Raw genomic sequence first — 16812 nt, 5'->3', positions numbered from 1 at the left:
TCAACTGAGAAATCATCATAATTATCATGATAATAAATCTGAAGCCTAAATCCCAATTACGGATAGGGGCACGTGACGTCCTGTGTCGACTATCAGACCAATGGATTTCCCGCCAAAATTAAATACCTTTTCTGCGTATTTAAGATGTTGTCGTTTGTTGTCGTTTCTTGTCGTTTGTTGTCGTTTCTTGTTGTTTGTTGGCGTTTGTTGTCGCTATTAAGGGTGACCGGTTACTAGTGATGAATCAACTTAAATTAAAATTTCGATCAAATCCCAATTCCTAGTTCCGTTTAAGTAAAACGGAACTCGGAACCAGTTCCGAGTTCCGTGTAAGGATTTTGTTTTTAGAATAGAATTAAAGAAATTCAATTCATGCGATTGAAACATATTACAAATATTGTCTGTTATATTTTGTCTTGGATAATTTTTGATAGAGTCAGTTTAAATACGTTTTCAATTAACATCCATTTCCGAGTTTCGTTTTAATAAAACGTAACTCGAAACTGGTTCAGCAATATGCCTGATGGGAAACAATAAAGGTATCGTCGCAAACGTTAGGATTTTACATCAATTAATTTGAAGATAATAGAATTTTTAAGTATATCTACGGCGGCCGTTTTTAATAACAAGATGGTTGACAACCACTTTTTACCAATTACTAACTTTCGTATTATAAAAATATAGCATTAGAACAATAGTTAGGGTTCTATATCAATGCGTTATCAAAATATTAGAATTTAAACATTTTTATGTCGGTCATTTTGATAACCAAGATGGTCGACAATAGTTTTACCCATTACTAACCTTCAAATAAGCATTCAGGAACTTGAAAATATAGTTAGAAAATAAACATTATGGTTATATATCAATTAGTTTTCAAGATATTGTAATGTTCTATATCAAGTAGTTTTCAAGATATTGTAATGTTCTATATCAAGTAGTTTTCAAGATATTGTAATGTTCTATATCAAGTAGTTTTCAAGATATTGTAATTTTGAACATTGCTAACATTTTGCGACGGCTTTTTCCAATTACTAATGTAGTTATTTGCATTCAGTAACCCAGAAAATATAGGTAAAGAACAAACTTCAGGTTTAGACTTTAAATATTTATATGGTGGCCGTTTTGAAAAAAATGGCTGCCATAGCCGTCAGCAGCAAGATCCGCATTGGATCCCATTCTTGTATTAGGTCATATTAATGGTGTACAAAATTTTAAACTTGTATCACAAAATGCACGATTTTATGCTTAAGCCACCGGACTATGAGATACCTGGTCACCGATGATCGACACAGTCCAATCTCGCTACAGAATATTATTGGAAATACTTTCTTCCTCAACAAAAAATAAACATAATTAAATATATGTTTTATTAAAAACATATGTGTTTCTCGTTTTATGATTTGTAACACATACATGCAGGCATTATAGTGATATTTTTCATCAGATTAACTTGAAATTGCAACAAACAAAAAAAATAGAAACTAAAGTACTTGCTCTATATTTGGGTATATGTGAAAGATGTCACCTTTATTAAGTTTTCGTATAATAGTAGAGACATATATATTATTATATGTCTGTGATAATAGACGATAACTTGCAGTGTACTTTATGAAATGATAAAGCATAAATCATCTATAAAAATAGGCTACGGAAAACTATACAATTAATTATTATCTTCGAAATCTATCAATATTTCTGTGTTCTCATCAAATTTAAAAACGGTCGCTGAAAAAGGATTACACAATTAAAAACAATTGAAAATTACTCACTGATGCATGAAACCAACCCTATAGTAAAGTATGACGTTTCTTCCGTCCTCAGGTTATACATGTAAAATCTTGAACAGGCGTATGTCTAATTTACAGCTTTATGTGTTGACATTGCTGATATAGGCTAGTTACAACTTATTGTCAAGCTTACTAACTGACCATAAGTGTAAATTGCTAAATGATCGTAATAAAGGCTAACTTATTTTCCGTATAAACAACTTTCATTTGAGTCGCCTTTCTCAAACAAGGTGCTGTCAGATATGCACGCGGGAATCGGTGACATATCATTTGAAGTCGATTCATGACGTAACGCGTGACGTCACCAATTACGGAAAATGCCGACGGTTCACAATCTCCTTGTCGCAAGAAAATAAATTACGGTGTTGACAACACTCAATGGGTTTTGTTCATTTACTTTAAAAAACATTGCTTGGTTTTAAACCAGGTAAGAATCTCTCAATAATGTATCTAGATTTCAGGTCGGTTTTAATGTTTATTTCTACTTCTACTTGTAACCGACGAAGGGAAATTCGGAAACTACTTCAATTTCAATTATATTATACGCATTCAAACAGCAATGTTTCTTGGTAAACGCTCACTTAAGATCAACTACTTCTTTAGTATTCAAAAATTAGTTTCAGGACCGCGGCAACGCATGCCTGCCACTGAAGAAGGTTTTTCAGAGCATATTATTTCAACGTTACCATGACTACATTTGTTCACACACACGTGCTACCTTTGTAGGGCTTCACTCCTGGCCCGAAGGGCATCGAAGAGCCGCGCTCTTATTACTCTTACAGTTGATCATACTCTTACATGTATAGTTGTCATGTCACTATTTAATGATGGAGAAATGAAGATATGAAAGAACGAGATATGTGATAATATCGGTTGACTGTTGAGATCCAGTAACATATTGTTTGACTTTTAAAAGATTTGACCATCCAGCTCGACCTTTGCGATCTTTGATCATCGTGTTGAAATTTTAAAATCAATGTCATCTGTCTTGAAGGTTGAAGCCGTTAAGATAGTTGTTGATATATTCATAAAATAACAATTTGCATTTGTTAAAATATTTCTATAACAAAAATGTGTGCATGTGAGTGTCTTAAGATCGTATGGCATTCCATTTGGGATAAAAGACTCAGCTCCGATTTCATCTATCATTAATATTAGTCACACGTAAAACTTATAAGTGCTTGTAAAATAAGTTATAACAAAATAAAAATTGGTATATATGGTTGGACATGTATCTGTGACTTAATCTTGTCTCTATGTTTGTCAATAGATCTCTGTTCTCCCTCCAATCCCTGTAATAATGGCGGTGTTTGCTCTCAGACGGACGATATATTTACCTGCACCTGCGCGACTGGATTCTGGGGAACTACTTGTGATGATAGTGGTTTGTTCGCCATCTTTCGTTATATGTACTTTTTGTAACGAAGCGAAAATCGCGAAAATATATGTAAAGATATGCTGCCAAGAACTATAGGACCTGTCATTATATGGAAGTAACATCAGATGGACATCAAATACAGTTATTTAGATGTAATGGTTGATGAGTTGACCCAGATTTAAAATTATATTTAATCATAAATATAATGATTCTTACAAACGAAAGGTAGTATAAAAATAATATCTATATTTATATGCATGTGCATGGTCATACTAATCTAAACTACCAAGGTTTTGGATAGAAAGCAAATTACACTTTCAAGTAATAATTCTTTACATCATTTTATTATATGCATTAATAATTATGATGTACTCAATATCCATGTTCATAGTATTGACATATTTTAATTTGTGTAATTGTAGACATCTGTTTAACAAATACGGGCTGCGTGAATGGAAACTGTATACAGACAGGCAGTACGGCGTTTTTCTGTAACTGTAACAATGGCTTGTTTGGAACCTTATGTGAACAAACAGGTAAGATATTAAAGAAAATTCTACCTTTTCTTATGCTACATCTTCGGTTTGTTTGGAACCTTATGTGAACAAACAGGTAAGATATTAAAGAAAATTCTACCTTTTCTTATGCTACATCTTCGGTTTGTTTGGAACTTATGTGAACAAACAGGTAAGATATTAAAGAAAATTCTACCTTTTCTTATGCTACATCTTCGGTTTGTTTGGAACCTTATGTGAACAAACAGGTAAGATATTAAAGAAAATTCTACCTTTTCTTATGCTACATCTTCGGTTTGTTTGGAACCTTATGTGAACAAACAGGTAAGATATTAAAGAAAATTCTACCTTTTCGTATGCTACATCTTCGGTTTGTTTGGAACCTTATGTGAACAAACAGGTAAGATATTAAAGAAAATTCTACCTTTTCTTATGCTACATCTTCGGTTTGTTTGGAACCTTATGTGAACAAACAGGTAAGATATTAAAGAAAATTCTACCTTTTCTTATGCTACATCTTCGGTTTGTTTGGAACCTTGTGTGAATACACAGGTAAGATATTAAAGAAAATTCTACCTTTTCTTATGCTTCATCTTCGGTTTGTTTGGAACCTTATGTGAACAAACAGGTAAGATATTAAAGAAAATTCTATCTTTTCTTATGCTACATCTTCGGTTTGTTTGGAACCTTATGTGAACAAACAGGTAAGATATTAAAGAAAATTCTACCTTTTCGTATGCTACATCTTCGGTTTGTTTGGAACCTTATGTGAACAAACAGGTAAGATATTAAAGAAAATTCTACCTTTTCTTATGCTACATCTTCGGTTTGTTTAGAACCTTATGTGAACAAACAGGTAAGATATTAAAGAAAATTCTACCTTTTCTTATGCTACATCTTCGGTTTGTTTAGAACCTTATGTGAACAAACAGGTAAGATATTAAAGAAAATTCTACCTTTTCTTATGCTACATCTTCGGTTTGTTTAGAACCTTATGTGAACAAACAGGTAAGATATTAAAGAAATACTACCTTTTCTTATGCTACATCTTCGCTTTGTTTGGAACCTTGTGTGAATACACAGGTAAGATATTAAAGAAAATTCTACCTTTTCTTATGCTTCATCTTCGGTAACGTTATCGCGAGTCTTCAGAAACAGCCAAGCAAACATTAAGAGAAGTAAAATAATTCGATACAAATAGAAATTAAAAATCATCTGTTGACCACTCAAAACCTCGATATATGAACAATCAATACCTACCTACAGGGACTGATAACTCTGTAATATACAACTACGCGATGAGTAAGTGAGGATACTCTCTCTGGTTGTATAATGGTATGGTGCTTTTGGAAATTATGTTATTTACAATAATAACACTCACAAAGACATAAGTTAAAAGCATTAAACCATCTTTATAATCTATAATCAATACAGATGCTACTGCTTTGCATAAATTTTTATAAAGCGCGCTAACGTAGATTGTTTTCTGTATACTTCTGGCAACAATATAGACCACAGATATACAATTCATGTTTTTTCTGCATTGGAATTGTTTACTTAAGAAAACTACACAAGACGGAACAAAAATTGACAGGGATCAGTTGACGTTACGATGGTAACGTTAGTGACGTCATAATGGTTAGGCTTGGGGTCTCATTTATGCTTACAATTTGCGTGGGTAGTTTATACAGTAGAAGTAACAAGTGATGTAAATAAACATTATTAGGGCTGGTCACGACAAGAACACATATGCAACATTTTCATGTAATCTGTCTATAGCTTAACTTCATCTAATGCTGTAATACTGCAATCCACTTTGTTTTCGGAAGATAATAAAATGAAAAATATCTATACATATAATTTGCAAATAATCGCATAAATCGTATGATTATACGAATGTCTAAGAGTCAGTAAGACCATTTTATTGGGAATTTAGGTATTCACGAATATATCCAAAAATGAAGATGCGAAATATTGCATTTACGAAAATAAAATCGTTTTCAGTAACTATATGTGGAATCCCTTATTCCGCTGTCACTTGTTGTATCCACATTACTGGTGTCTTTCGCTATGGAATTTGATTTGTATTAGATATCTTTAATAAATTCTTAGTGTTATTAATATAATAAATATCCTAGAAAAATAATGGACTGTAAACCAATTTCCTTTCGCGTTTGATTTATTTCCGCGACTGAATATCAAAGATATTGTATTAATAGGAATTTTCATTCAATGTTTTAATTCGTGAAAGTTAATCCTTGCGAACTTATTTTGAAATGGAAATCTTGAAAATTAGTGGTCATGTAAGCAAGTTGGTCTACTGAAACTTATTTTTAATTTCAGATATATGTACTGCAAACCAACCATGTGGAGCTGGTGGTAGCTGTAATGCTGTTGGAAGTTCTGATTTTTATTGTGCCTGCACATCTAACACAATTGGTGATCTCTGTTCCGAAGACGGTATGTTATATCTGCTCTAACATACATGCCATGCCATACTGTATGTAAAAATTGATATCATCAGTTCATTTTTACATTTTTTCATTTTCTTGATATTTATTATTAATAGAGAAAAAATAGGTAAAATTAATATTATACAAGTTTTTTCTGCTGTCTCGATCATTCAGTGTTTCGATTTTGTAAGATTTAAAATTATTAAATAATCTATATTATGAATAATAGTAGGTAACATCATAAATGGTAAAGAAAATGTTATTGAGTGGCCAGGGAGTGGCCAATTTCTTTAAAATCATAAAATGATAAAAATAATATTTGCGTTTCCGTTTTTCTTTGCTTTATAACCTTACAAATGGGAATCGTAAACACGTGTGTAAAAGCAGTCGGTTGTCGCGTAAGAATACATACACCAGAGCACTGACTTTCGGAAGTGGTGTAAATGCGTATCTGATTTGGCATATATAGTTTTCTGTATTTTTGATTCTTCAATTTAACAATTTGAGGGTAATGAATATCCTAAATTATATTTTAAAAAATAAAATTTGAGAAATATTGCATCAATGGAATGAAAACGATAGTTTAATTGTATAACTATATTTTGTGTACTTTCTGAACTTGACAACATTTCCCGCCAAATGGGAGCCAGCAATTCCGGGATTCTATTATTTGACTGGCTGTTACATTGACGTTGAGAAAACGATGATTTATTTTATCGGAATACTTAATTTAAAAGAAATAGTCGGTTGAAATGTAAACATAAGGAATGATTTGTATTTTTTTGTTATGTGCTGGTGTGTAAACTGCATTTGCTGGACAGATATTTTAATCTTTACGCGCGTCATTTAAAATAGCTGTCCAACAAATGCATTTAACACACCAGTAATCAACAAAAATAAAAATCATTTTTTAAATAGCTACAATTTAGTGCCAAGTTATGCCCATTTTATATGTCCTATCGCCGGAATGATCGTTACTTTGTTACATTGTGACTGTTTCTAATTGTCGATGTTTTTACTCCAGGTATAGGTTGTTCCTTTGAAGACGGCCAGGCGTGTCCTTTGAATGACGTGATGTTTGACCAATTTGATTGGTCACTTACTGACACAGGGGGACCTTCCAGTGCATACCATGGAAAAAGATATGCCTTAGTTACTAACAGCGATCGACAACTATCGCAGGCGGCATGGCTATTTGACTCCAATCTACGATGTGCGTGCATGTACATAAAATGTCAATGGGATTTGCCTTATTATTACATGTTCTTTTGTTATCACGTTTAGCCGTTTTAAACCAGGTATATAGCGATAGGATAATTATATAAATGTATTTAAGCACGAAAAATCAGTCGCATATTTACTGACATAAGATGATCGCAACCACCATTGAATCATATCTACTGACATAAGATGATCGCAACCACCATTGAATCATATCTACTGACATAAGATGATCGCAACCACCATTGAATCATATCTACTGACATAAGATGATCGCAACCACCATTGAATCATATCTACTGACATAAGATGATCACAACCACCATTGAATCATATCTACTGACATAAGATGATCGCAACCACCATTGAATCATATGTATTGACATTAGATTATCGCAACCACCATTGAATCATATCGAGTGACATTAGATGATCGCAACCACCATTGAATCATATCTATTGACATAAGATTATCGCAACCACCAATGAATCATATCTACTGACATAAGATGATCGCATCCACCATTGAATCATATCCAAAAGACTAATGAAAACCTATTATGTGTTTTATGATGACCTGTTAACAGTTTCAATTAACCATGACTGTTGAAGGATAACCACGCCTGTAAAATCATTTCCATAGAAAACACACTTTGCAAATTAGATATTTTATAGTGATAATTGCGAACAAAAATTTCCTAAAAATTATTTCTGATGGACAATAGTGAATATTTTTTAAATTTCTTAATGTGTTTCTTAGTATGATTTTGTTATGTAACCAGGACGTGATCCTTTCATGTGTGACGTCAGCACGGTGTGTTCACCGCCATTGTTATCAGACTACTGACTAGGCGGCTTACGTACATTAAAGCATTAAAGAGATGGGATTTTTAAAATAAAATTCGGAGATTGATAATCGATATCGATTTCGGCGCACTACTGTTGTATAAATACAATCACATAGAAATTTGACATGGATTACTAGATCTTGCTACAACTTGTCTAACACTTTTTTTCATATACATGCGAGAGTATACATGTATGTACCCTTTCGTCTCGATTAACAAATAACTCTTTTATCTGCGCTTCGCGATATCGCACTCACTGTCTACTTCCCACTTTTCTGCAGTTACTTGGTTGCATTTCCCTGATATTCCAATAATGAAACAGATTAATTATTTGGCATTGGTTTTAGTTATATATCTGTAAAAACACCTAACTGAACAGCATCGTGATTTTTTGTAAGATATATATATTTTTTATGTTAAGGTGTCTTTTCGAATTTTTTTCCACGAATATAGTAAATTTCATATCAAATTAGAGCAATTATGCATCTTGGCAGAACAAGGCGTATCAAATTGTCATCGATACTATTTCATGACAGTTCATGTTTTCCAAAATGATGATAAAATATATTAATTAAAAAAATTCAGTTTGGGTGACTTTCACTTGTTTAGATATCGTGATGTGCATATGCATATTGATTTTTATGGTCATGTGAATAATATTTTTGTTATTTAATTTAGCTGATGCTTACTGTTTGACTTTCTACTACATTATGAACGGTGCCATCGGAAATATTGGGTTTTATGCTGCGCCAGCAAGTTCAACGAGTCTCTCTTCAAGATGGTTTAGATCAGGGGAATCATTCCAAGATTATAAACTGGTGCAATTAGAGATACCAGCAGGCCTTCCAACGGTATTGTTATTTGATTGTATTTATCAATTTCAGCTTAACAAGGATATGATATATATTGTTCAATAAGCATACGTGTAAGTACCGTTATAGTTTGTAAGATAAATGAATTTGTAAGCAGAATGTCAACGAAGTTATTTGGGACTAACATTAAATTATTATTTTTGGCATTGAAGTATATTTCTCTTTTTCGCTGAACTGAGAATACGTTTATCACTGATATTCCTTAACATAATATTCCATCCAATGCTTGTATTGAATTTCATGATGAAAATAATATCTACATTGCAGGTAGCGTTCATAGCCACTGTAACATCTTTGGATAACTCTGGATACATCGCACTCGATGATATCCGTACCTACGCCGGTGAATGTGGTAAGTGTTGTACCCACAATGTATTTAATATAAGTTCACCTAACTGAGACGAAGTCTCTGGTTCAATCTATTGCGATCGCCTTTTGACCGTCGTCAGTCATAAACAATCCACATCATTGACTACTTCAAACCATTTGCACTAACTCCCTTGAAATTTTGAACCTTCCATTGTCAAAGATGAAGTACAGATGTAGTTGTTCGTTATATGATCTAAACTCCCCAAGGCCTGCGAGCGGGGCCAAAAGTGGCCACATTCCTTAAAACGTTTTTCTCAAGATCCAGACATAAACATTATATATAGATACTCAAATGTTATTCAAAGATGCAAGGGTCTTAGGTGGTTCTTAACAAAGTTTATTTATTTCATTTTCCTGGGGTCTCACGTTTTCCTCATGGAGTGGGTCAAGTTTAGTATGCTTTGTAAATGACAAGTAAACTTTTGAGCATTTTCTTTTGTAATTTATTGTATTAAGGAATTGGTGAATACTTCATTGATATTATAGGTATAGAATGACTTTGATATGTTGTATGATACCGTATATGACTGACCCCGAGTGGCCTGATAGTTGTCGCCACAGGACTCTTTAATATTTAAGATAATAATTTTCTGTGCTTTTATTACATTATTTTGTCATAATCTCTAATTTTCATAATTTATAGAAACAAATCTTAATTGGTTGGGCTTCAGGTTCATCAGATACTGCTATCATGATATCTTTAAATTTAGGGTTATTAGGTCAACAATCTAACAGTTTGATTTCTTTACGTAGAGAGTTAGGATATCTTGGACAAGATAAAACTATTGAGCTTCTCATTTAAGGTCAATGGAACTTCAAATAAACATAAAATATGAAACTAACTAAGTAAAGGCATAGTATTATACATTTTAAACAAAGGCTACATTTTGTAGTGAAAAACATGATTTGGAATTACCAAAACTCTGCCTCTAAAATACAAAAAAAGAACTTGCTCAGATAAATTCCAAGACATAAAAAATAGGACAAAAAACATTTGCTAATAACCTAAGCAGGGGACATGTGTTGCTTCAGCAATACTCAATATGTTTGATGTAGTTTATATAGTGTATTTGAACACAGGTGGCCTTGAAAGTCTCTTTCATGAGCTTCTTGTTGTTCATGAACATACTACTTTGCCAGGTCAGGTTATATAAGGGCGAATTGTGTTTTTAGATCACCTTGACCGTTTCCCTATGCCATCATATTTCGTCTCTCGTCGTCCGCCGTCCGCTATGCCTAAACTTTTCATAAGTTCTACCAATGCAATTTAGCTAAAACTTGCATGAGATGATTCTTACCTCGTCCCGACAAAATTTTGTTATTTTCGGGTCGATCCCAAGATTTCAAGATTTCAATATTTTAATTGATACTCTCAGACACATGAAAGTGTGTTACACGAAGACATAAAAATATACATAAACATATACATGACAAGATGGATACAAAATCTACATGTACAGGGTATAGAATACATAAAGTTATCATTGTGTGGTGCTTGATTAAAAGCAATATACGAAAGCCGATTGGGCTCATTTTGGCAGAAGAGAAAAAAAAAATCGTAATTACGCGAAACTGTGGCGTTATGATGAGAAACTTTAGTTTTATTACGCGAAACTTTTTGCGTCATTACGCGAAACTTTAAAACAATAAATATTTGTTTGATGATGTTATACCATCCCGATTTAAATAATCGAAGGTCTTTATTTTATAAATAACGGGGCAGTATAACACCATATTTGAGGTGCTTATTAGTAAGAAAAAGGATGACTATAAGACACTACCCTGATAAACTCAATGTGTGGGATACAGGAATATAGACGCGACTATGACGTCACAACACTTAATCCGAGTGCATATGCTATACATCGACCTCCGCTTGACCATGGGATTAGTAGAATTTTTTGTCTTATATAGATGCTTTCTAATAATTTTAATACATTTGGATTTCCAACAATGAAATGTCATAAGCAGTAACGCTAACGTTTAAATAAAATCCATTGTACATTGTTAGAATGTATACTCATGGGAGTTATTTTAGCAATAGTATAGATACGAGCAAAGAGAAATTTTGCTTCTTATAAAGTATGTGTATAATGATTATCAGAATATTTTCTTAAATGAACATGAAAATTATGTGGATGCACGTGAGTACGGAAGTATATGGTAGCTAAGCCAGATCACATTATTTTTGGAACACCCCTCGTATAGTGTAGCTTAGCGCCTGAAAGTTATTGAAAGCACGTCAACTCTAAAGCGGTATCTAAACCCATTGCAGTTAACAAGATGGAAACAGTTTTCAGATTTAAACGATGTTTCAGTATTATTTTGAGCGAACTTCAGCGTTCCGGACAACGTCATGCTTATAGATGATAAAGTTCTTGCTCGTCCATATTAATTGTGGCTGCTGGAATCAACATGTGGCTTCCGAGAGTTCAAACAATGTAATTATATATAGCATGTAAATGAAGGGGGTGGCGGAGGTATCCAACGTCCTGAGGGTGCTGGTCGGCGAAGATTCGGTGGAGGAATCCAATGTGAATACTAAAAGTATTCAACAACAGCGCCTCATAGACGATAGTGAATATCAACAATAAATTGGATGGACCATCAACACCAAGGGTTCCGCACAAAACTTTCATTTGGTTTACATGTTTCGGATGGCTAGGCCAACCGTCATCAGAACAGTTGCTATATATAGTATGTTTCGCGTAAAAAAATCGCGTAATAACGCCATAGTTTCGCGTAATCGCCCGAAAGTTTCGCGTAATTACGCGATATTTATTTTCTTCTACCAAAATGACCCTTATCGGCTTTCGTAGTAATATCATAACCTTTCTTTAAAAAAAATAGCAAATTTGTTCATGACTTGGATACAGCAAACATTCAGTAGACGCTTTAATTTAAAAAAAAAACTAGGATATTTGATGTAGTACTGAGCAAAATATCTTTCCCTTATAGTTTTAATTTCCCTTTTTTGACATTTGAAAAGACAGTGAAATTTATCTCCGATATCAACATGACATAAATTACATATTCTATTCTCCTTTGCGATACCAAGCCATCGCCCAGTTGCAATAGGGAACTTTATATTTGTGGTATTTTGAAAAACCAACCTTTGAACGAGGATTCTATGTCTGCAAACCATTTTTGTATAAAATTGTCACGTAGACGTTGTGTAACTTCATGCTTATAAAAATTTGCATTCATAGATATTTCACTATCGAATATGTATGTGAATCCTGTATCATTAAATATCTATTTTACGCAATCTAACCATTTAAACCAGATGTGTTCATTGCTACTTAAACTCGCCATTAGTCTATATAAAATATTACTTTATTTATTTTCATTTAACAAAATGTTGTTCCAAAAATTTAACATTCGCAACTTTACTTTTATTTCTAACGGATATCTTCCCCAATCCAAGTTTGCCGCCACAGCTGCCATCTTGAAAACACATTTTGAACTTCTACTCAAGTTCTACCCATACGATTCAGCTGAAGCTTGAATGAAAAAATCCTACTATGGTCCTTACCAAGTATTGTATTTTTTTTGGGTCGATCCCAAATCCAAGATGACTGCCAAAGCCGCCATCTTGAAAACACATTTTGAACTTCTTCTCAAATTCTACATTTGCGTTTTGGCTGAAACTTGCCCGATCATGAAATGATCCCGAATATCTGGTTGATTCCAAATCGAAGATAGCTACCGTGCCACAATGTCTAATTAATTTCCTATACGACTATTCCTGAGGTAGTCATATGACCGTCTAGGCCCTTGGACCTCTTGCTTATCAATAAACACAACAAAAATGACTGCATAGTGTGTAACTATCGTTGTTACCATTTAAATATGATGCATAGCATTTCCAATATCATGTGTATACTACTCCTATGATACAAGGCCGTTGTCCGCCATGTTGGATTTCGCATGCTTAGAAATGAACGGACCGTGAGTGTACCATTTGACGAACCCGTTCCAACTTGGCACATCCGGAACATTCCGCTAAATGGGTCATGCTGTTAACACACGACATCACAATGTCAACACGATTCAGCTGCTAAAATTTCTATCATTAAACATTGATTTATCATGCTGTTAAAATGTCATTTTAATACATAGACATCATTTAGTGTGGCAATTAGGCGCATCGATACCATGAATTGCAAGATCGGTCCATAATTAGGCAAGAATAACATTGTTGTTCCCATATCACATTTATTCCAATCTAAATCATATTACTCAGACTAATCCAAAAGCATCAATACAGATCACATTTGCGAATTAAAAATAAAATCACTATACATGTGCATTTTGTATTACATTAGCAGAAATTTAAATATTGTCCGATTTACGCAAAAAGTGATTATGTGGGAATTTTGAACACTGCGGATTAAATAGTGATACTATCGAATACATATGTTACAATAGTAATGAAATAGAGGCTTCTTTAAACTCTTTATACTAATTTTCTTTGAAATCAGTGCAAATTTCAATTTGACCCATTGATCAAATTGAAATTTGCACTGATTTCAAAGAAAATTAGTATAAAGAGTTTTGGGGGATACAGAATCAATAGTACCACGTGTAATGGTGTTTGAGGGACTTATAATTATCATAATGTTGATGGTTGAATAATTTCAGGCATATTCACCTGGTCAGCTATTATTATAATTATCATTATTTCAGATATTTGTAAACCAAACCCTTGTCAAAACGGTGGTACGTGTGCCTTGCAAAATTCCGGATTTATCTGCACTTGTGCGAGTGGTTTCACAGGATCCATATGCTCTGAAGGTACGTATGATAGTGATTACCCAGAAAAGTCTCGGTTGCGGATTGATTAATGTGTTCTAACCCACTTTGGTTATAGTTGCCAAGTACTGGCCTCAGGTCGGTGATTTGTCTTCGGGTACTCCAACTTTTTAAACCTAGTGCATAAATAACCATAGCTGTTAATTTGATATCTAACCCATCACGTCAAATCAGATTACGTGGACTGAACGCTTGCTGATAGTATTTTGTTAGTATTTATAAGAGACCAGCTGGTCCTAGTTGTAATAGTGGATAGAAGTGTACCGAACAGCATGTTTTATTATTATTAACAAGGTATCCTTACAGTTACATTCATGATGTACAATTTGGATGTATCTTTCGTTTTACAAATAAAATAAAATTGTGTTCCTGTTCCCCTTATTTGTTCTTGATTTAATTATTATCACATACAGAATTGTACATATACAGGATAATCCCTCTAACAAGAACTCGCATTTCTCGAATAAAGCTGAACAAAACAAATATTGATAGGGTTTTATGTAACTTGTTTCAGATTTTTAGCCGAGTAATGTTGTATACAATTAAAGCTGCCTTAGTGACCATTTCTGTTTCACCACTACCTGCCTATAAGTTCACTTTTCTTGATCCTTTGTTTGGTCTGTAATGACAGTCTTGTACATGTCTTTGTTATTAAAATTCTGATTCGGTTCCTTTTTTTCAAGAAATCCCAGTTTGCCGAACAAATCCTTGTCAAAACGGTGGCTCTTGCTCGGGAAACGCAGATTCTTTCTCATGTGACTGCCTCAGTGGGTTTACAGGATTACTATGTGAACTACGTGAGTATAAAGGGATTGAATATTGTCATTCAAGTGAATATATAATAGAATTCAACCAGTTCAACATAATTCAATTTGCTCGTAACGAGCATTTTCATTGGTTCAAAACTTACTTCACTTCATCTTGGCCCAGTTTCATGAACATTCCTTTAATTTAACGAACTGGTGGATTTTTAAGAAAGGCTCCTGGCTCCAAATTATTCTCAACATCCGTAATGCTTTGCTTTTTTCAAAATTTTAAGTTAAGGAAGTACATGAAACTAAGCTCAGCCCATAATGGAAAAAATGGCGTCGTCCTGTAATGTCGTCTGTGAATTGCTGAGATAGCGGGGGTATGATTCCATAAAAAATTTGAATTTAAAATAATTTTGGAATTTCGAAAGATATTTACTTATGGTACATTTATATACATTATGCAAATTGATTTTAAAGGATTAATTTGAATATGCATTTGATGATTTGGAGACATCACACAAAACTACGAGTGTACTTTCATCATAAGCTGCTTCATGGTTTATTTAGAGTACGCGTATATGTTTGTTTTACATATCCACAACATTAAAACATCAATTAAAGTTAATTCTTAAGTATTTCACCGAACAAAATTTAACGATCATGTCACGAAATTTCATCCCCGCGAAAATGATTGACTACATATATAACGTGACGCTATCGAAATGTTTTGAAGATAAATGTAATTTTCTAACACAATTCTTCCACACGTATATACCTTTTTGCATGTCTGCAGTGTAAACATTATATGTCTATAAATAGAGAGTATACCCGGTCAAGCTCTGTGTTTCAGCATGTTCGTGTACCTAAATGTTCAATCTGGCCAGACCTGTAAGAAAATTTCAATATCTGTCAAATATATCCCATTCAGCAATTGTTTTTCACGATTTCGTTGTTTTTATGTTTAAATAAAGATAATAAGGAACTAGAGATGACATCTAAAACATGACATATAAAAAATTACGATAGTTACTATTCAGAACTCTAATTTTTTTTCACAACACTTTTTGTGAACTGAAAATTCTGTATCACACGTTTTAAAAGTATTCCATTTTGGGAAGTATTCCAATTTTGTAGTGACATATTAAGGTAAATTAAAAGTCATGATAAGACTTTATTTATTGAACGATAATGAATTCCATGCTACATGATATAATCCTATGTTGATATAGTCTTTTTTCCAGAAGAGGAAATACATTATACACTGATAAATTTAATATTTATGGCTTTTTATTTACAATTTCAGTAAACTACGGTAGTGATTAGCAACGTATTTTGTATTTTTAGAGCCGTGTGAGCCTTCGCCATGCCAAAATGGAGGGATATGTTCCGCATCGGGATCGTCATTCACATGTACCTGTCTAGACGGTTTTTCAGGAGATAATTGCGAATCAGGAGGTGAGAAAGATATCTCTCATATTTTACAGGGGTATACCGTGGTGCTAGGGAAAACAACTCTATAGACTTACACATAGGTGTGTAAGACAACGCATAAGCTAGACAATCACATGACGTCAATACAGGTGGCGTAACCTTGATGTGCATTGTCGATGACGTTATCCGTTATAAATTTTGACCCATAACAACGTGATACTAGCGCGATGAAAAAGCTGGTCAGCAATGGAAAATTCATACTAAGTATTTTGTCGCTAACGTTTTCAGCCCTCCTGGCCATCTTTAATGCGCCCTAACTACTAACTATATTATCTCTATACTATATATATATATATAGGAAAAATATT

At 33.4% G+C, this 16812-nt stretch overlaps 1 protein-coding gene across 1 annotated transcript in view; it reads left to right on the top strand.

The window, feature by feature from the left end:
• The window catches only part of LOC138336495 (fibropellin-1-like), an 81142-nt gene that overhangs the window by 10789 nt on the left and 53541 nt on the right, over positions 1–16812 (top strand). Inside the window, exons 6-14 of the mRNA XM_069285993.1 lie at positions 3061–3174; positions 3591–3704; positions 6027–6143; positions 7161–7349; positions 8884–9056; positions 9345–9429; positions 14136–14243; positions 14945–15058; positions 16358–16468. Of these exons, the coding sequence (XP_069142094.1) occupies positions 3061–3174; positions 3591–3704; positions 6027–6143; positions 7161–7349; positions 8884–9056; positions 9345–9429; positions 14136–14243; positions 14945–15058; positions 16358–16468 (1125 nt within the window). The remainder of the gene's footprint in view (positions 1–3060; positions 3175–3590; positions 3705–6026; positions 6144–7160; positions 7350–8883; positions 9057–9344; positions 9430–14135; positions 14244–14944; positions 15059–16357; positions 16469–16812) is intronic.

Source organism: Argopecten irradians, chromosome 12, assembly GCF_041381155.1.
Source record: "Argopecten irradians isolate NY chromosome 12, Ai_NY, whole genome shotgun sequence".
In the NCBI taxonomy this organism is placed as follows: Eukaryota; Metazoa; Mollusca; class Bivalvia; order Pectinida; family Pectinidae; genus Argopecten; species Argopecten irradians.
The sequence above is the reverse complement of the archived record's forward strand: the minus strand, read 5'-3'. Positions and strand labels throughout refer to the sequence as shown.